Raw genomic sequence first — 21,847 nt, 5'->3', positions numbered from 1 at the left:
CACTAGGCGGCCAACTGAAAGCTAAATTCACCCTAACTGACACACAAGTTACACAAAGCCACAAGTGCCACCCAGTGCATACGATGCTGGGATTACCCGAACATACAATTAGGAAGGGAGGAAGGTTTATTTATTTAGAGGTTCATTTTATTTACTAACAGGGGGAGGGAAAAGGCACAGCAAGCCCGATGAGGCCCAGAAAAAATGATGTAGCTGTGTCATTCTTTTTGTTTGTTTGTTTGTTTGTTTGTTTGTTTGTTTGTTTGTTTGTTTGTTTCGGAGGTGCCTGCGTGTGGTCATGAGTGGTGTTCAGAGTAAAACTGTCAGTCATTAGTAGCACTGTGTTGTGGCATTTTTATTGTTTGTCCATGTGTCATTGCACTGTTTGACAATCAGCTCAACCCAACTATTAATTTGCTGTTTTTGTAGAAGAGGGTTTTTAGTGGGAAAATTTTTTGTTTTTTTCCACTATGCATGGTATGCGAAAAGGTTTGTCTGTTTGGATAAGTGGCAAGCCATAGGGTATTTACTATATAAATATTTAATATCTATAACCCACCTGAATATGGACCTGTGGCCAGGTATTATGGACTGTCAGCAAAAGCTCTAAAATCTCTTTTTGCACCAGGAATAGTGCTTTCAAGTTTTTGTCTGATGTAATTGCACAAGTGCCAATTAAACTGATTTTTTTCTTCTACCCAGGTTCTACCAAATTTATTGATGACAGCAATGGACCCCTTCAACCACGAAGAGTTTGCATGGTCATTCCACACCTTTTGACTAAATATAACTCCCAGAAAACACACTGACCAAATATGATGGATAACACTGTTGCTGAAAATAACATTGAAGAATAATGCACGGTCCTTAATTTCCAGATTTTTATCTTTCCTTTTAAATTCGGGGTGCCTGATTATTTGGATACATCAGGACTCCCAATAGTCACAAACACGTAACAAAAATTCTATGATGAGAAAAAGAACATGTCTGTCATTTTGTGCACAGGTTAAATGATGACTTCAGCTCACCCTGACTTCTTTAGCCTGCCCAAGCCGAACAGGCTCAGATATGCCAACCTGGAGCTGTGCAACATGAAACGACGAGTACAGGCCTATCACTTCCAGGAGGCCATCATCATACCTGCAAAAACAAGATTTCAAACACATTCTACAAAAGCACATGATTTCAAGGCAGTTATATATATATATATATATATATATATATATATATATATATATATATATATATATATATATATATATATATATATATATATACATACATACACACACACACACACACACACACACACACACACGTATATACTCGTGTAAGCGGCGCACCTTAAACGTTGCAGCCAAAATTTTGACAAAATAAATTTCGTAGCCAAACACGAAAATTCGTGCACCAGCAAAAGTTAAGTTTCACAAATCGCTACTAGATGGCACTAGCTGCTTTCAACCCCCCCCCCCCCCCCCCCATCAGCATCAGCGTTTTAAGATCACGTAAGGGACGTGGTATTATTTTTGCAACCGTTTTGCTCCGGAAGCCATTTTTCCTTTGTGTGGTGCTGCGGTTTTGGGCAGTGTGCTGGTGCAGTTGTGGTTGCTGTGTGCAGCGTTGTTCAGTGGATCACGGCCCATGTTGACCACTTGGTGACGATGGGCACAGAGATTTGATTTCGTACACCGCGAACTTCAAGCTGAAAGTCGTCGCTTACTCTGAAGAACACGGCAAGTGGAAGGCTGGATGCAAGTTCGACATCAAGAGAAGTGTGTGCATCGGTGGTACAACTAAAAAGAACAGCTCTCTAGTACGAACCGTAACAGGAAAGCATTCAGCAGGAAGTAGTGCAAGTTTCCGGAGCTTGAAAAGGAACTTGTGGAGTACGTGATGACGACAAGAAAAAACGGCTATGCAGTGCCAATGAAGATGATCCGCGTGAAAGCCACTGCCATCGCTCGCCACAGGGTCATTCAACGCGTGCCTTCTGCAGATCAGTGGGCACAGAAGCAAGGTGCAAATGCAGGCTGTTTCAGCAGTCAGCCCCTCATTGAAAGGCAGTTGCTCTCCACTGCATTATGTGCAGCTGTGTCTCGCTGCTACATGCACACGAGGGAAATAGGCTCCCTGGGTGTGAAATAAACTAAGTGAAGTCAGTGAGAGCAGCTGCAGACTGCAGAACAAAGTGCTTATTGTGCTCACGCACGTATACATCGGCAATGACAAGGCGAGGCTCTTCACATTCTTAGCTATGCTAGCTGCACTGCTCTCTTCATATTTTGACACCGACTGCCTACTGACTGCAAAATAACGTTCCTTGATAAAGCGCACAAATACGTCACACACTGCTGCTACAAAAGTCTGAAAGTGGTGGTGGCACATGTACTCCACTTTTACGCAATGTTCTGGCTTATAAAAGCTTTTTTTTTGGTAAAAATGACATATTTGTTATTGCGTGACACTAACCTAGCAGTCTAGCCTGACTTCGTGTTCCCCTTTAGTGTCCCTTTAAAGGGCGTAATACTAACAACCGCATGACTTTTACTCCTGACTGCAGCTCTGCCTTAATGCCTTGCTCTTGGATATTTTGCGAGAGCAGAAACGGAGGCCTACGGCACCTCTGAGGCTGTGCCAGTTGCCCTCCAGCACCCATGTGCCACGGTCGCACACCCGCACCCCAGCAGGGGATGTTGAGGACGGTGATGGCCTCCAGGTGGTCTAGGTTCTTGCGCTCCCCGTCCAGCCAGAGGCGCACTTTTTGGGGCAGGTCCCGGCACTTCTTCTCCAGCAGGTCCCGGGTCCCATATGTAATGTACAAGAACTGCACGACAATAGTAAACACAGAGCATACAGTTGGGCTGGTTGGCTCCTAATACGTGAAGACAATTTTTTAGCACAGCTTAAACAGGACAGCACTTTCCCTGCTCATCCCGTTTTACTTTTAATGAAAAAAACCATGCCATCAAACCCACAAAACGCTTACATCGCACTTGCACTGAGCAAGTGCACCAGAAGGCCTATCAGAAGAGTTTTCCTGGAGTGGTATGACGACTCCCAGCGATCTATGAATGCAGAGTACAGAATGACCAATCCCACATAGTAGATGGTCATTAATCCATAAACGCTATCGTGTCATATACCATTAAGGTGGACCTGAAGTTTCTCCTTCAATTTTTGGTAAGGGCTCATCAAATGCTTTAAATCAACCCTTTCTTATCTCACCTTCCATTCTTTGCCAACCTTTGAGTGGCTTCTATAGCGTTGGATGACTTCTGTCCTATCACTTAAGAAGCCACACCCTCAGTCGCCAGTTTCCTTGTGTGAGCTAAGTGAAAATGAGAGTACATTGACTCATATATCCCAAGATGGAGGTAAGAAGGATGCAGACTACTTTAGACAGTCCCTAGTGCTTCCTGTCACACTATCACGCCTAAAAAAGGTCAGGAAAAGCCTCTCAGCAGAGAAGTCACAATTTTGATAGAACAATTTTGAGGGCCTATTTGACATTTGCAGCTAATAGACTTGTTATCTGCAACAAAGGTTGCTTGCTCATGGGTGCCTTGAGCGTGGTTTCATGGATACCAAAGATCAAATTTTTTTTATTCCAGACTGACTAGCAAAACCAGTCACAGCACCTCAAAGGAAAAATGTATTTACAGTGATAGCTATATGAGCGACACTTTGATAGGGTTATGGCGTCCATAGGGATTAAAGGACCGTAGATCTTAATGCTTTATTTGAATGCTTTCTTTTTTTTTTTTGAATAGTGCAAAAAACATTAAACCATACGAAATTCGTCTACACCTGTAGTAACAATTTCTTTTCTGATGTGATTTCAATTAACGTTAGAACAGCCAAACTGTGGCTATTATGTCAAAGATAAGTTCAGGTCACACTGGACACAAAAAGCTGTGACATCACTGCTTACTCATTTCAATTCACTGTGAAGGGCCGCATAAGGGAGGCCCCGGCATTGCTGAAGAGAACTAACCCGGCGACCAGTGCCCAAGACATTTTCTCTGCCTTCAAATTTATCGACCCAGACATGTCCGCGAAGACGGCGGCGGGCGATGCAGAAGACAGATGTGCAAAGACCGCCAGACGGCTAAAGAGGAGAGGCTGCGCGCGGTGCCCTACGTAACCGCAGTCTTCCCTGCGGTTTGCGCCGTGCTCCCCCCACCCCCCACCGGCGCGCGAAGACGGGTTCGTTTGTGCGTTTGTGTGTGCAGGCCGACAGGCGACCTTACTAGCAGCGGACACGACGGGCTGCGTAATGGCTCGAGGTGGCGGAGGAGGTCGGCGGCTGGCACCGGACGGACTGACTGCAGAGAAGCGTCGCCCTCCGAGGGACACCTGATCCCCTTCGACCCATCCCCAACGGCGCCATCGGCCTTCCCGTCGTAACAGCTGCGGATTCCTAGAAGTTTGGCGGGTGCCTTTGATCCGCTGTGTGAGCAGCGACGACGAAAAACCGTTGGGCGAAGATCACCCACAGAGAGAGAGAGAGAGAGAGAGAAAGGGAATCTCCGGAGAGACGCGGCGGGGGCAGGGAGACAAAGAAAAAAAGTCGAGCAGAGACGGGCGAGGCGAACGGACGCAAGATATCGCGCTGGTCTATAGTCAGCGAAGCCGGACCTCAACGTCCGTAGCAAACTGACCGCCAGCCGAAACGCCCAAGAGTCCTGTGGCCTCGACCCGTCAAAGCACCGCCAGCCGAGAGACGCCGGGAAGAGAGGCAGACCCCGGGAGAGCCGAAGCAGCCGCGGCCCGCCGACGCGAGACGATTGGAGTGGAGCCCCGATCTGCCGGACCTACAACCAGAGGCTCCTGAAAGCCAGCGGTGAGCGGACCACCAGTTTCGCCTTCAGGCAGAGAAGAATAAATATTGTTTTGCCGGGTTACCGCCTTGTTGGCTCATTTCTCCTCGCTTCAGCAGGACCCGTAGATTTTGTGACTGACCCCCGACAGGTGGGAACGTCACATCACCACAACTGTTAAGCCAGCATGCCCCAAGAGGCAGACTGATAACAAAGAACAAGCAGTGATTGTACTGCCATTTTTTTTATGGCTTAAAAGTCCAAACCGACATCATAGCCATAGCTGAGCTGTTGAAGTCAAGACAAAGCGAGGAACAAATTCAATTACAGTGAAACCCTATTAAATCAGAAAAGTGGATAATGCGGGCACCCTGTCTAGACTGATCAAATTTATCTGTTATTCTATGAGATGGAACTCTTGTGAATCAAATCCACGCTTTGGTTAATTCTGACGGCAGATGGAGCTCGCATGTGCAAAGGATCCAAATATGGGACGATGATGGCAGTGAGTGAGTGACTCAGAAGTCTGTCCACTACAGAATGAGTGGCGTTGGTGTCAAACCAATACATATGTAGAGGATCATCAGCCAAGAAACTCCAACACGATACCTTTCTGTTTTGTGCTGTACCTCTCCATTTTCTTTTGTTTTTGTTGCATGCCCGTCGCAGACCATGCTGTCAGTGTTCATGTTATCATCAAGCTTGAAATCGTTTTGCACTGCATCGTGTGGGTGTATGCAGGATGTGCCTTTTTGTTTTTACAGGGTGAGTGGGGAAGGCTGTTGATGCCCTCAATATCACTGAGAACATGTAGTATTGGTTTGTCCGACAGTATTCATGCATTGCGTTGCTGCTACATTTGGTGGAACTGTGAAAAATAACTATTGACAGGCAAATTTCTCGCACAAACAATCAATGTTTACAGACTTTTCCAAGAAGTAGACACGTTGATGTGGGAAACTATGCTATGTTTTCTTATCTATTCCAATCCCATGAAATCTAAATCAATTGGGCTTTACTGTATATAAATTATTGACCAGACACAGGCAAGTTCCAAGTATTCATTTTAAACCAGCCAGAAGACGCGACACAAAGGAAGAAGCAAACAAGACGAGGCTGGACTAACAACTGAAGTTTTATTGAAAGGAAGAAAACAACGAAGACTCGCACTGAGATGCACGCGCACATAAGCCGTATCAGTGAAAGGGCACACAAAAAAATTTTTCAATGTCAGGGTCTTACTAACAAGTTATCTAAAAAGGCAAATTCCTTAGCGTGAAGGTTTACCGACGGCTTAGCCACACACGTGTCCTTAGCCTTAGCAATGTAGAAGGCTTCAACTATCTCGCGACAGATTTGTTTTTCATTTCTATAAACTACAGTAGTGTCGCTGAAGTCAGGCGTGCAAAGAGACAGATCATCGTCCGATTTGCATTCTCGAGATTGCACGTGCAACGCCAGATTAGAGTTCGCCTTCCCACCCAGAGAGTTAGAATGCTCCGTCAGGCGCACATTTAGACATCTGCCCGTCTGCCTGTAGTAGCATCGACCACAAGGCAGCGGAACGCGATACACCACATTCTTTCTGCAAGGGGTGAGCCGTGTCTTATGTGACACTGTGCATCGGGAACGATCACTTGATGTTTTATCAAGCCTCCTTTTTACGCTGGCGCACAAGCCTCCTATCTTGTTTTTAGCTGTGAAGACAACGCCAACGTCATACTTCGCCGCAAGTTTCTTGAGTCGGTGTGAAACACCATGGAGGTAGGGAAAGGCGGCCACCTTTTTTCGCCGCACCTCCACGTCAGCATCTTCCGGCCCCGTGTTGCTCTTTCTCAAGCGAGTCAAAACACGTTCAGACAAGCGGGCAAGGTGGGCAGTTGGAAACCCAGCTGCCATTAACTTTGAAACCTGCTGCGAGAATGAGTCCTCAACGCGGTGATGGCAAGACTTACGTAAAGCCGACTTGATGCATGCGACTGCCAAGCCATCCTTTACCAACCTCGAGTGGTCAGACTGATAGCTAAGCAGAGGCTTCCCTGACCTGGGGCTGTAGCCCCAACATACGTGATCGTCCCCAAAGCACAGGTCTAAATCAAGAAACTGCAAATGGTTATCTTTAGGAAATTCAGACGTAAAAGACAGGCCCTGACCGCCCTCCTTGAACATTCCTAGAACATCTTGTGCCAACCTATCAGAGTCATCCTTGCCTAAGAAAATCAAGTAGTCATCAACGTAGCGAAACGCTACTACGCCGATGGCTTCCAAACCAGGCTGTAAAGCAGTGTCAACTTTGGAAAGAAAAATGTCGCTGAGCAAAGGTGCGACCTGTGACCCTATGCAAACGCCTGACCTCTGGACGTACATGCTGTCTTGCCAACAGACAAACGTGGAGTTGAGGTCGCACCTTTGCTCAGCGACATTTTTCTTTCCAAAGTTGACACTGCTTTACAGCCTGGTTTGGAAGCCATCGGCGTAGTAGCGTTCGCTACGTTGATGACTACTTGATTTTCTTAGGCAAGGATGACTCTGATAGGTTGGCACAAGATGTTCTAGGAATGTTCAAGGAGGGCGGTCAGGGCCTGTCTTTTACGTCTGAATTTCCTAAAGATAACCATTTGCAGTTTCTTGATTTAGACCTGTGCTTTGGGGACGATCACGTATGTTGGGGCTACAGCCCCAGGTCAGGGAAGCCTCTGCTTAGCTATCAGTCTGACCACTCGAGGTTGGTAAAGGATGGCTTGGCAGTCGCATGCATCAAGTCCGCTTTACGCAAGTCTTGCCATCACCGCGTTGAGGACTCATTCTCGCAGCAGGTTTCAAAGTTAATGGCAGCTGGGTTTCCAACTGCCCACCTTGCCCGCTTGTCTGAACGTGTTTTGACTCGCTTGAGAAAGAGAAACACGGGGCCGGAAGATGCTGACATGGAGGTGCGGCGAAAAAAGGTGGCCGCCTTTCCCTACCTCCATGGTGTTTCACACCGACTCAAGAAACTTGCGGCGAAGTATGACGTTGGCGTTGTCTTCACAGCTAAAAACAAGATAGGAGGCTTGTGCGCCAGCGTAAAAAGGAGGCTTGATAAAACATCAAGTGATCGTTCCCGATGCACAATGTCACATAAGACACGGCTCACCCCTTGCAGAAAGAATGTGGTGTATCGCGTTCCGCTGCCTTGTGGTCGATGCTACTACAGGCAGACGGGCAGATGTCTAAATGTGCGCCTGACGGAGCATTCTAACTCTCTGGGTGGGAAGGCGAACTCTAATCTGGCGTTGCACGTGCAATCTCGAGAATGCAAATCGGACGATGATCTGTCTCTTTGCACGCCTGACTTCAGCGACACTACTGTAGTTTATAGAAATGAAAAACAAATCTGTCGCGAGATAGTTGAAGCCTTCTACATTGCTAAGGCTAAGGACACGTGTGTGGCTAAGCCGTCGGTAAACCTTCACGCTAAGAAATTTGCCTTTTTAGATAACTTGTTAGTAAGACCCTGACATTGAAAAATTTTTTTGTGTGCCCTTTCACTGATACGGCTTATGTGCGCGTGCATCTCAGTGCGAGTCTTCGTTGTTTTCTTCCTTTCAATAAAACTTCAGTTGTTAGTCCAGCCTCGTCTTGTTTGCTTCTTCCTTTGTGTCGCGTCTTCTGGCTGGTTTAAAATGAATACTTACCAACTCGCCCAGTCCTCAACCTTGTTCAAGTTCCAAGTGATGATTAACATATAGCACCAAAGTTTTGTAAATCATCACGAAGAAAGAACAGACAACCAAGCATTTGATGTTTGCATCCCTTTAAGGCCAACTCAAGTGAAATTCCACTTAGGCCACAATTTTCTCTTAATGTAATATATACCATATTTATCTGAATATAAAGCAAACATGACTGTTGACATGAGGAATGCCTTTGCGGGCGCGTAAAGGAAAAAAAACTAAAGATCAAGAATATAATGCGAAGAAAAATGGGTAGAAATTTACGAACAAAAGAGCCTCAAAAAATGGCTTTTACACACCCGTCCTGCTTCAATAGAGCTGCACAAAAGATTATCACATAAGATAGCTATGAAGATAACCAAGTATTCAAGCTGTGCCCTCACTATGTTCACCATGTGCTTTACAGGCCTCATAGTGAAAATGAAACTTCTCCCAGTCTCTCAACTGTGCAGCGAGAGTCATGCCTCTCAAATGGTGGTGGCCGTCCTCAGCAACATTTAAACGAGTCGTCTTATGCATGAAGCCTTTGGAAAATTTCACGGAAGCACACGAGTTTGATGTCACTGAAAAGTGCGTCAAATACAGATACCAAGGGATGCAGCAAGAGCGCCTTTGTTGCGTGCAATTGTGGCACCAAGCTTTCCATTCACTGAAAATGAATTACTGCCATTAGCGTACGATATTGGCGGCGCTGCAGATGTTAAGGGAGTCTGGCAAAATTTAATAGAAGAAAATGAAGCCCATTACGTCTCGCATGTTCCATCGCATTCGTTTGGGATGATGAGTCAAATTCACGTTATTATTAGAAACTATTATTCACGTGGCTTGTGCAAACTCCATCAACTTTTTTTATTTTCCAAACGACAGTGTGAAGGTGCTGCGAATGAAGGTCCATATGCTTGCATCTTAACAGCTTTTCAGCATCTCAAATGCTTTTTAAAGTCTTGAATGTCTTGCAATGCTCCATCAACTCAAATGACATTGAAACAAACTGTCATCAAAAAGCTTTATGCAGCAACAGGCGGTTGGCAGTAAAGTCGATGGCATTCAGTTTGAAAGCATTTTAAATGCTCGTGTAGTACAAGTATGCAGCATGGGTATGCAGCATGGGTATGCAGCATGGGTACACTTATGTAGCTTCATATTATGATGTGACACTGACTCGTCACGTCCTGTCATGACGGTGATTTTGTTCTTGCCTGCACATGCCCACACATGCACACACCCAGGATTATTTGGCTACTGCTCTCACAATTACACAAGATGACAGCTGAGCTACCAAAATTCTATGATGAAGAACAGTAACCTGCAAGATGTTAGACAGTAAGCATAGTTGTAGTGCACGAAAAGCCACTGCCACATAACCCATTTTGTGATCTAAGAAACTTTTGCATGTTTCTGTAAGGCTGAGTAACGTACAAATGTGACTGCACTCAAGTGCTCACACAAAAGTTCACAACAGCAAGACTCACTTGAACCCACAGTAGATGTTCTTAAGAGCACCTATTCCTGAGCACAGTTGGATAATGATCTTCTTAATCAACAGGTGAACATGTATCTATCTAACAAAATAGGCTTGCTGAACATGGCAGCTTTCAGTTAACAAATACCATGAGCGACAGCCATATATATTGTTATTATCAGAAATAAACTGTATACAGTGGGCTCTCGTTAAACGGAACCTCAAGGGACCGGGAAAATATGTTCCGTTTATCAGGAGTTTCGTTTAAAGAGAGAATAGGTTCAGCATTGCGCAATCCGCTTCCGCGTGAACCCAATGCGGCTGGCGCGCGCGCGCGCAGTTGGCAGTCTCAGCGTATCTCAATTTGCGAAATCTAGGTAATAAGGAGAACGGTACACTATGAGAACAAACTTTATTAGAGAAAAATAAGCAGTGAATTTTTGTTCCAGTAGTACTAGTACTGAAATTTAAAAAAAAATGTCAAAAGAGTGGGAATTACCACTTATTGGCTAGTGAAAAAGGATTTTATATTTGCTTGTTTGAGCTCTCGCAGTCGTTTTCTTTGAGGACCAAAGCGTGACGTCTCGAACGCCTCCCGCAGCTTGTCCTTGTCCTGAAGAATTCTTGTTAGGCTGCTTTTGGGGACGGCGTACTTCGTCGCTAGCTCCGTTTTCGTGAAGCCACCACTCTCGAAGTCGTTGATGATCTCCATCTTCCTTTCCAACGCAAGTGCATTGTGCGGTCGTTTTTGCGCTGCCATCGGACCGAAGAAAAGCTCTAGGGCTCTACGGCTTAGGCCTAACTGAACACAACCGCCGTGAACGCGAGCGAGCGATGCGGAGGGCAGTGTACGAGCAAACCGGAAACCGCCGGAGACGGAAACCGGAGTGGTGACGCGGGGAGGAGGAGGAGGGGAGCATTGATGCGTACCGCGATGGCGCTGCGCTTGTCCAACTAGTTGCGGTTTCGAGTTTTTCGGTTCCGTTAACGCGGTGGTCGCAAAATTTGAGTTCCGATTAACGAGATTTTTTTTACATTGGCTTAATACAAAACCAACCAATCGCGAGGCGTTTGTTCCGTTTAAGCGGTAGTTCCGTTTAACCGATTTCCGTTTATCGAGATTCTACTGTAATGGCAGACAAGCTTTTGTGCAGGCACGTTACTGTTAATGGTAAGAATGTAATGTGATTATGGAGTTGTGAGTCTCGAGGCACACAATTTAAGTTGCAATTATGATGCAACCTCAAATTGTTCAGGGCAGCTGCAGTCAATGGCTTCAAAGATAGAGACCTGAGTAGTTTACCATGCACGCATGATAGGACTTGTCTTGATCCTGCCTCCAAAGCGCATTGCCCACTCGCTTAATCGAAGGCGCTGCATAGCACTCGAGTCCTAATCTTAAGACAAAAGAATTGCCTTCTTTTTGAACATCGTGCTGTATTGAATTCTCTTTCCCATTGGAAGGGCTTTGTGCGTTCTGAAGAGTCGGCAACTGGCCAGTGTCACACAGGCCTAACATGGCCAGAGCCACTGCCGTTTCCACCACCACCATGCCACAACTGCTGCTGCTGCTTTGTGCTTCCCCCACACTGTTTTGGGCCCATTTGCTTTTTCTTTTTATTTCCTTGCTACATACTTTTCATTAACTGGCTTCCTTTTCCTGACTGCAGCGCCACCGTATACAGCCCATGTCAAACTCATTCATAGTAACACTCTCCTTTGGCCATACATGCCGCATGGTTTGCTTCTACAGTCCCCCAAGGGCACTGAAAATTCAAGAGTTAGTTTCTCTCAGCTCAAAAGCCCGGTGGTTGTGTCACTGTACATATCTTAAACAGCAGAGGAAAAAAAAATTGTGCTTCACTCGTACCTTGCTTGCAAATGTAGACCGAAGCGAGTTCTGAGGAAGACGATTTCAGGAAAAACTCCCACTATACACATTCATGCAAATATGGCATTCAGTGACCAATGCACACAGTAAACAGTCACCTTTTCCTCACCTTGTTGAAAAGGCGATTCTTCCAGAAATAGAGCCAAGACTGCCGCGTCTTGTGGAAGTTGAGTGTGACCAAGGCATCCACGCCGACAGAGAAATAGTTTGTCATGTACTTCTCCTGCAAAAGATTTGCAATAGCAAACAAATCAGAAAAATGCAGATTCCAGTGAACCTAACCACTCACAAGCCAATGAATGCGCTAAGTTGGTTTATGGGGGTTTAACGTCCCAAAGCAACTCAGGCTATGAGGGACGCCGTAGTGGAAGGCTCCGGAGATTTCGACCACCTGGGGTTCTTTAACGTGCACTGACATCGCACAGTGTATACGAATGCGCTAAGTGTATACTTCACTGCAAAGGTTCCATTCTTCTGCAAAAGGTTCCATAACTGTGTTCCACAGAGCCCAAGCATTTGAAAGGTTGCTGTTTTGGGTTTCCTAGGTGCTTACTTAAACTTATGAGTGTGAACTTTTACTATGACCATTTATCCACCGCCCTAATATTATACAGTACACTCCTTTCAACACAAGCACAAAGGGAATCTGCACACCTATTTATCATGTCAGAAGTCCAGCTTAACAGAAGCATGAAAAATACAAAAAAATGTGTCAGGGTGTACAGCACTGTTGGTAAAATAAATACGATATGAACATAGCTGAAGAGGAAATTGAGAGCGAACATTTATTGGGCCACTTGGGAAGAAAAAAATGGCTGGCAGTTTAGCATTACTAAGAATGGAATATTGTGCCAAGGCACTTTTTTTTTGCAAGTGGACCCCACCACAACATACCTCAAAGCATGATTAAGGTGTCCACTGACCCAGTGAGTAAGTTATGCCCTTTCCTTTCCTCAGGAGTCCAAACCTTTGGCTGGTTTTTGAGAAAAGGAAATGCGCATAGCTGCCTCAATTTGTAGGTGGACACCACTGCCTACTCACGGGGCCACTGAGGTGTCCACAACCCAGTGAACCAGTTACACTTGCTACTCAGAGGCTTCACACACATACACAGACACATGCCGCTGAAACTTGGGGAGTGCAGCCAGAAGTGCTTTCACGCTAAAACATTTTCAGAACTACCCTAAAGTGCCTACAGATGCAATTCAGTTGGTGCAGGGCTTAGCCTTTTCTGAAACAGGTGCTATTTCATCACAAAGAAGACACGAAATTCATCCAATGTTTGCTAAACACTGCTCACAACCTTTGGGCTTCTGAGAGATTATAGCCACAAAAAAAAAAACCTTTAATTCATTCTATCCAAACCTCAAAAGCATGCTGATCCCTCAAAGCTCACAACTGTCAACTTTCCAAGAGAATTCATGGCATAGCGGTGTTCCAAAATGCTGTTTCATCTAGCAATTGTTTCATGTTGTTCAAAGGCAGGCATTTTCGAAAGTGAGAATGCGTGCGAGAGAGATGCTATCGGTGTTATAAGGTACATGAAATGGAAATGGCTTCTGAAAAATTTGCATGGCCACGGGGCTATGAAGAATGAAATGTGACAGCGATACCACAATATTTGGCATGCTACCAGATATTGAAATATTGGTTCTTGCCTCCACTGAAAGCAGCTGTCGAACAAATGTGCCATGATGATTAAGTGACAGTGTCCCTAATGAAAGCCTATGTGTCGGCTCTCAACATAATTTGGGTCACATTTCACACAAGACAGACATTATCACTTGTTGGGGCAAGTTGCACCTCTAACCAAAATGACATCTTTCTGTTCTGAAATGCTTCGATGGCTGTGAATGCAACATAAGCCTGCCAAGTGATACAGCGAATGTAGTACTAATACATCAGTTTTCTAGTGGAACGAAGGACTTCTCAAAATTGAGGCCCTACAGAAGCTGATTTTAAAAGGCAGAGATGACTATAGTATAGAGTAAGGCTGCTATCACACCTTTTTTTTTTAAATTTCGCAACCACATTTGCGTACTAAAACTGCGCCCCTCCCTGTGACAAAAAATGAGCTCCAGTTCAAAAAAAAAAGTGTTTTTTTTTCAATTCATCCACTTTCATGGTCTACACATGTGGAGAACGTACATATACAAGTGACAAACTTACTTGACAAGGAGGTGCAAAGCCGAGGCGTCGTTGGGGGGATATGTGAATTTTCCACCTAGAAACAAGCAGCGCTATAAGTAGGTGATGTGGTCTCTCTATTTCTTAAATGTCAGACAAACACAAGAGGCATCAACAACATCACAATTTTCTATGACAAGACACCATGCTCTTCTGTAATGTTCATATAAGGGGCTAGTTGGTTATACATAACAATGCACAAGTCCGTTAAATTCAGGAGTAGACTAGATACCACGGAAAAATACAAGCAACAAAAGACTACAAGTGCAAAAAAAAATCTGCGCATGTGACCTTGTGTTGCTTATGTTTTTCCACAGTGTCTAGTCTTGTCCTGAGGTTAGCACACTCATACCATATATACATGTAGGGCCCTACGTTTTTGGTAAAACTCTATTTTACCCAATTCTTGCATCCCAAATATATTTCTTAAAAATCGAGTTAAACTGACTTCTCCCTGAAAATGGCATTTCTGTATGATGATGGTTTTGCAGTTCACAAAGCTGAAGACACCACAAGAAAATTTGCAGATATCTAACAATTATTCCAGAGGTGTGTCATCAATCAACTAGGGGCTGAGGAAGACGAATTTGAGGGTAAGTTCGAAAAGGGGTGATTTAAAAGCAAAAGGCCAAAACATGGCTACTGACAAAAGGTCTTATCGGAGTCACTGTACGAAGCAACGACATCCTGATCCAAGGACTTTGCATGTTCAAAATTTTCGCTGTAAAGTTGAATTTTTTCACACTGAACAAATAAAGGCAGGCCGGTCCTTCTCAGACGTGGAAGTGCTCCATAGCAGATTGGTAACATACACGACAAAATATTTTTAATAGATTAGGAAAAGAAAATATTAATTGGCAAGCATTTTTTTTTCAGAGGAGCCCACTGTTTCCATGTTGTTTATGAAATAATGAGCAAGTAATGCATTTTACGTCTACCAGAAAAACGAATCTTATAGTAAACTGTCTTGTGGTGCAAAAAATGACCCGAAAAAACCCAGCCTTCGGAAATTTTTTCTGAATAACCCGAACTTCACTTGAATTTGAGCTCAATATATATCGGCAGATTTTTACATTCCAAATACTTGAAAAAAAAAAACCCTGGAAACGAAGGGTCCTATAGAGTATCGGTGGTTAAGTGCCGCACTCGTGTAAATGCCAGATATAGCATCAGACTGTATGGGACAATAAAGTAGTTTCCCCAGAATGCAGCTTGAAAATTGAACTGCAAACTTCAACTCACGAGTAAAGGCCGAAACCCCTCAAAAGTGAAAAAAGAAAATGCGACCCTTCCCTACACATATACAATGTGCTGACAAGTTCTGGCTTTCTAAGAAGTTAAACTTTCTGTCTAGGGGTACTCACTTCGCTCTTTCAACAGCATATGCTTAACTATGATACAGTAGAACCTCGTTACAGCAAGCTCAGATAGTGTAAAAACTTGGAATATAGTAACGTGAAACAGCAGTCCCGTTTCATATTCAAAAGACAAGTGGAGTTTTTTTTTTATTTTATGGTAAAATTATCTTAAGAAACGGATATAGTAAAGAGCTACTGGCAGTAGCGATGTATTTTCCGCGGAATGTTGACACCACTGCACGCGCGCAGTCTAGAGCATCTGAGAGCCACAGACACTAATAGGCGTAATCGCAAGGCCAACAGTCGGAGGCAAATGCATACCGAAGACAATAAAAATGGTGTTCTTTGAAATGGCTTAGCCACCATGCTCTGAGCTAAGAGGAGAAGCCAACTTTCCAAAGGCCTTGAGGCTGCGAGACAACGTGCGTGGAACACACGGAAAAAAAAAAAAAGTAAACCTGGCTATGAATGTAGAAATGAGGAGGTGTGGGCTGCTGTGAAAGGTAAGTCAGTAAAAGTGCAGTGAGGTGTAAGGAAGGGATGAAAAGGGCAAACATTTGCAGCATTGGGCTGCGCGAAGTAGCAGCAGCAAGAAGCGAAGCGGCGGTGACACTGCGTGGATGATTTTGCTACGCTCGGTTACGTTGTGTATGTTTCTCAACTATATTGCTTTCTAACTGACACTGAGGCCACGGAGGATGATGCCATGTTCACGCAATTCTGCATGCAATTCACCCCTTTCCCTGCCCTTGCGGTATATTCATGCAAATGTGGCATTTTCACAAGACTTAACTCTTTCGTTACCACGCCACTATGGATCGATCCCTGGTGACTGACAAATTCAAAGCACAATTTCAATGTTACCAGAGTTGCCAAAAATTTGTTGCGCTATCTAGTTCATTGTTTAGCTACTCTAGTTTTTTGCGCAGTTTGCACTCTTCCCACAAGGTGGCAATTTTTCAAATACCCTTGATGTTGAGGTTCCAGCATAGTGAGCGCTCACAGGACAGCGTCAGCCACAGAGATAGCGCATATTCGGAAAAATCGTGCTCCTCATGATTCTCCTGCAACTGCGGCAAATTTCTTCAATGCAAAATGCAGCAGTGACTCTATTGCATTGTTGTAATTCGATTCTGACGAAGGAACTGCATACCTCAGCATGAAATGTGAGCACCTGTCCACCCGTAGGCTTCATTTCCCGCTTCTTGTCTGTTTTCTCACTCACGGAGCCGGCTTACATATCGCAATGATGTCATAAATGATATGCGAGACCCCAGGCCCGATAGAAATCAGAGAAACCTCGGATTGACACTGCATAATAGCAAAAAGCTGTTCGTGAAAGCTGTGGATGTGTTCCAACTGGTCCTAAATTGTCCAAAATGTCTTCTGAAATGGTTTTTTGTAAAACCAAAGCAATTTAGAGAATTTTCAAGCAATTTACCACTAAGCCTCACTATAACGAACATGGATATTACAAATTATTGGCAATATCGAACTGTTCCTAAATATTTTCAATAAATGCATGCATTTCTTAACTTAATATATCGAACGCGGTTTGCCATAAGACAAATATATCGAAGAGCAGAATGCCAAGCTTTACCCGCTTGCATGAGAGGCACAGGCTTTGCTTCACAACACAGGCGACTAGTGGTGGTGCAGCAAGCGTTTGCGCCATGAGTCACATTTTGTCTCGCATTTTCCAACAGTGCCACAGAAGATATGGTGACGGGAACTGGTAGCCAGGTGGTCAGAACCCATTTGCGCCTCTCGCACCCGTAGATAGCGCCTTGGAACCAGTGACATGGTCAATTGTTACTTTCCAGCAGCCATCCTCTGCTCATGTCAACTGACACGGGGCGCAGATGGTGACAACAGCGATTGCTTCCGTCCGGTCATCTGAGTTTATACAGGACACTTCTGTAATGCAAGAAAGCCAACCTAACTGGCATCGCGTGCTGCAGTGCTCTGTGAAGAAGCCAACCTTGCTGACGTTTGCTGCTCGTTAATTTTGCAGCCTCTGCAATCATCGCGAGCAGCTTCAAAAGGGTGCTAAAACTACGGAAAAGGTCTCTCCCAACTGCTCTTCTTTCACTGATTAAATTGTTTTTGCTTCTCTAGCATGACTTTCTAGAGAAATTTTATAATGCAAATATTGACTATGTCGAACCATTGTAGTTTTTTACCTTATTCACTATAAGGAGGTACCAATGTATTACCTTTTGTAACTTTCATGTGAGTAGATCATCACAAATGGTATGGCAGACATACTTTTTGTGTTTCTGCAATTTCTTTTATGCTTCTTTAAAAACTTTTGAAGCGAAAAGCTTCACTACACTAGTCAACACCACGCTTCGCGCGTATGTCGTAGTACGAGTGACCTCACGCACGGCGCAGGTGGCCGCTGCCGACTCCGTCGCCTGACCTTTCGTTTCTCTCTCTCTCGCTCCCTAGTCACTACTGCGCATGCGCCACTAGTAGCACGGAGCCACCCCTGCGCAGCCAGCGCCGCGCCTTTCCTCGAAAATCCAACTTTCAGTTTTCTCTTTCTTCTTTCCCTCCCTCCTTTACCCCTTCCTTTATGGTGCGGTGCGGGTTCGGGTGTCAACTGAGATATGTGATACTGTTACAGTAAAAGCTCGTTAATTCGAATTCCACGGGGCCGCCAGGTCAGTTCGAACTAACCAAAATTCGAACTAATGAAAGTGAGCAAAAATGGACGCGTTTGATGCCCGGAGGGCACGAAAAACATTTATTTAGCAAAACAATCTGTTATCATCTTCTGCTTCTTCTCTCTGAGGGCTACCGTAGTCACTCGGTCTTCTAGCGTGTGAATGCGACGCAGGGAGTCTTCTTCCCCCTCTTCAAAGCTTCATGCGCAGGGCGAAATCGGCCGCCTTCGCCATGATAATTGGGCCGCTCAGTGGAATGTCTGCGCATCTCATTTCCTTCACCCACGTGATCACAGCGGTCTCAATTTCCGGATACTTGGCTAATCGGAGCCTTTTTCTGTTGCTGGCGAAATCTTCGGCTTCGTAGGCATCCTCGATGGCCTTCCTATTTCGGACGTAGGTCGACAACGTGCTTGGTGGAATCCCGTGCTTTTTCGCGATTTCCACTTTGCTGGCCTTCCGTTCGTCCAACTCGTGTAAAATTGCCACTTTCTCCTTCACCGTCTTGGCGCAGTATTTCCCACGCGAACACATCTCGCAGACACAAGCTCACAGCAAGCGGCGTGCAAAACGAGGGCTAAAACACTAAAACGTCGTTCCTCGAAGCAGTCGCGGCAGGAAAGACCGGTTAGTACTTGTTCCAGCACCCTAGCGGCGCCCCGATGGTTGTGCCATCTATCGTTCTGCCGTGAAAGCTTCCAACAATGGTTTTCAACAGCGGCGCTTGGCGGCGCGCAGTTCGAATTATGGGTGGCGGCGCCAATTTTTGAGTGAATTAACGAGCTGTTACGCGCATAGACTTCTATGCACTGCGGACCGGACCACGATGACTATTTCGAATTATCCAAAATTTCCTTTCCTCAAAAACCAAACAAAACAAGTGAGCCGACAGTGGTTCATAGAGTTCATTGGCGTTGACAACTTTGCAAAGGCCGTTCATTTTCACGAAAGGAAAGGCGCACAACCGGCTCCGTGGGTCAGTGGAGACCTCAATCTCGCTTTCACTTTGTATATCCTGGATTAGCTGAGCTAATCCACATTAATTTTTTTAGCTCAACTGATAATGTTGCAAAGTACATTTATCAAGCTATATTCTGATACATTAAATTTTACTTTGAAAATTTTTACTCGGTGTGAAAAATTTGCACCAAACACATTTTGAAACATTTTTTTCATGTAGTATCTAAAAAAATTTCTATATCAAAAAGTTTTTGTTATATATTCAAACCTTTAATGGCTAGTTAATAAATAAATTGGAAACATTTTATATGTTCCAGAATGCTTTAATATTTTTCTCCAAGACATATTGTCTTGTCAATACAATTTTTTTTATAAATTTTCATCTTTTCTGTGTCTTTGCTAATCTTTTTTGCGATATTCACACAAAGCATTTGCGTTGACATAAATGTCTTCAGAAAGCACATTCTATTGCCATCACTTCCATGTAAATTTTGCTTTCTTACACTTCAAACGTTTTGCAGGAAAAAATTATGTCTCAGAACTATCAAAAACAGTCATTTTTCGCATGGTAACTGAAGAGTTAAACGAAACCGAAAACAGAATATAAAATGTGACAACTGAAAATAAATAGTTAGCATATAATGCGATGATAACAGCAGGATTGAAGGTATTTCTAATTGTTTCTTTTCCGAACTAACGCTGTGCTTCGCAAGTAGCCAGATAGCATCGTCAGAGCCATGCAATCAATAAGAACTGGTATAGGAAAGACCTGATATAGTAAATATCTTTTCTGGTCCAAGCAACATTACTATAGAGGGGTTCACGTGAACGCTAAGCAGGGCCATGACAAACCACCTCCAAAAAGCAGTAAGAGGCCATTTAAACTACGAATTCATCATGTAGTTCCTAGCCTGCCAGACATACTGTAATTTCTGCACGTAAAACTTATATGGGCGTAGCACAATATGAGGCCTGAAATTACAGTGAGGCCTGAAATTACAGTCCTCGCTGAGCACAGAAGAACTAAAGAAAACTTGCAGCTTTAGAACCCTTGAACAATGAACAGAGCAAAAACTTTCATTCTGAGAGCCATATTTTACTGGGCATTAATGCATTTCAAATTTAAATAGGCAAGCTCGAAGACAAAATAGATAAAATTGAAGGCACAGAATGGAACAAGACATCACAGTTTTAACACCTGCTGTTAGCACGCTTATGCCAAATTGCGAGTGCTGTCTACCCCAGCCGCCACTAAGCGACGAGGAGCTAGCAAGGCATGGATCAGCACACACCCAATCATCCAGGTGGTTAGAGCGCTTCTGTTTTTTTTTAACGCAACAGCATACATGCCTGTCAATGCTCTCCACAGTAGCTTGATCGATGCTGTCAAGCACGTCGATGACATTAATGTCCGATGAGCAGTAGCCTTCGCCCCAACCAAACACACGGGCAAAGTCATTGCCTGTACCCAGAGGTAGGACACAGAGGGGAGGTGGAGGCTGCAAGAACAAAAGCACTGCATTTTAACGCAATAGCGTTAAAGGCCCCGTTATGCAGAAAATATAGCATCAGCGCTGTGAGTGAAAAATCACGGGCAAGGCTCCTGCAGGTGGCCCCAAAGAGCAACCTAGGAGGCAGGTGGGCCCCCTAGGTCACGTGACCTTACCGCGCCATCACAACCTGCCCACCGAATAGTGAGCAAACTGCCCATTTTGGCAGGTGGCAGTTAAATTAATGACTGACCGCTCGGAAAGAGCAACCTGGGCCGCACAAGGCCCATTGTTGGGAGCACCTGCCATCGCAGATAAGTGGCGCTTTACTTAACCACTGCACCAAGAGGGGTATGAGGCCTCCCAGGGATCTATGAATGTAAAATAGTGAATAGCTTTCTGCATATATGGGAATTAACCCATTACGCTATCGCGTCATACCCTTAAGGCAGAGCTTGAGTGTCTCCTACAATTTTTTTTAATGTGCTCCTAACTGCACAACGCAACACAGCATGTGGACTGAAAAATTTGCTGGCGAAAATAACGAAGCGCCGACCAAAAGGTGTTGTCAAGTTGGAAGAACGTTTCGACTTCCACACGGAAGTCTTGTTCACTGATGGAAAAATTTCGCACACAAAGCTTAAGTACATTGTGCTAATCGTCGCAGGCATCTAGCGTACGAGGGCGGTCTAGATGAGCCTTGAACGCAGAAAGCCGGACGGTTAGCGAAACGAACTGGCGCACTTGAGTGATGAAATTCTGACCATACGACCGTCGTAGCATGATGAAATCTAAGGTTCGACGAAATCTCGTCTGGTCGGGTGAATACATTGGCGAAAATAACGAAGCGCCGACCAAAAGGTGTTGTCAAGATGGAAGGACGTTTCGACTTCCACACGGAAGTCTTGTTCACTGATGGAAAAATTTCGCACACAAAGCTTAAGTACGTTGTGCTAATCGTCGCAGGCATCTAGCGTACGAGGGCGGTCTAGATGAGCCTTGAACGCAGAAAGCCGGACGGTTAGCGAAACGAACTGGCGCACTTGAGTGATGAAATTCTGGCCATACGACCGTCGTAGCATGATGAAATCTAAGGTTCGATGAAATCTCGTCTGGTCGGGTGAATACATTGGCGAAAATAACGAAGCGCCGACCAAAAGGTGTTGTCAAGATGGAAGGACGTTTCGACTTCCACACGGAAGTCTTGTTCACTGATGGAAAAATTTCGCACACAAAGCTTAAGTACGATTAGCACAACGTACTTAAGCTTTGTGTGCGAAATTTTTCCATCAGTGAA

The 21,847-nt window shown here is 44.7% G+C and overlaps 1 protein-coding gene across 4 annotated transcripts in view; it reads right to left on the bottom strand.

Annotated features, from left to right (window-relative positions):
• Dgkepsilon (diacylglycerol kinase epsilon) overlaps window positions 1-21,847 on the bottom strand; it is a 37,129-nt gene that overhangs the window by 7,257 nt on the left and 8,025 nt on the right. For all 4 annotated transcript variants that reach the window (XM_077659021.1, XM_077659020.1, XM_077659023.1 and 1 more), the window contains 5 exons: window positions 20,411-20,559; window positions 14,056-14,110; window positions 11,996-12,109; window positions 2,622-2,824; window positions 1,029-1,140 (listed from right to left, as the gene is read on the bottom strand). In XM_077659021.1, coding sequence (XP_077515147.1) covers window positions 1,029-1,140; window positions 2,622-2,824; window positions 11,996-12,109; window positions 14,056-14,110; window positions 20,411-20,559 — 633 coding nt within the window. The remainder of the gene's footprint in view (window positions 1-1,028; window positions 1,141-2,621; window positions 2,825-11,995; window positions 12,110-14,055; window positions 14,111-20,410; window positions 20,560-21,847) is intronic.

This window comes from Amblyomma americanum, chromosome 3 (assembly GCF_052857255.1).
Source record: "Amblyomma americanum isolate KBUSLIRL-KWMA chromosome 3, ASM5285725v1, whole genome shotgun sequence".
Lineage (NCBI taxonomy): Eukaryota > Metazoa > Arthropoda > Arachnida > Ixodida > Ixodidae > Amblyomma > Amblyomma americanum.
This window is presented reverse-complemented; position numbering and strand designations above follow the sequence as displayed.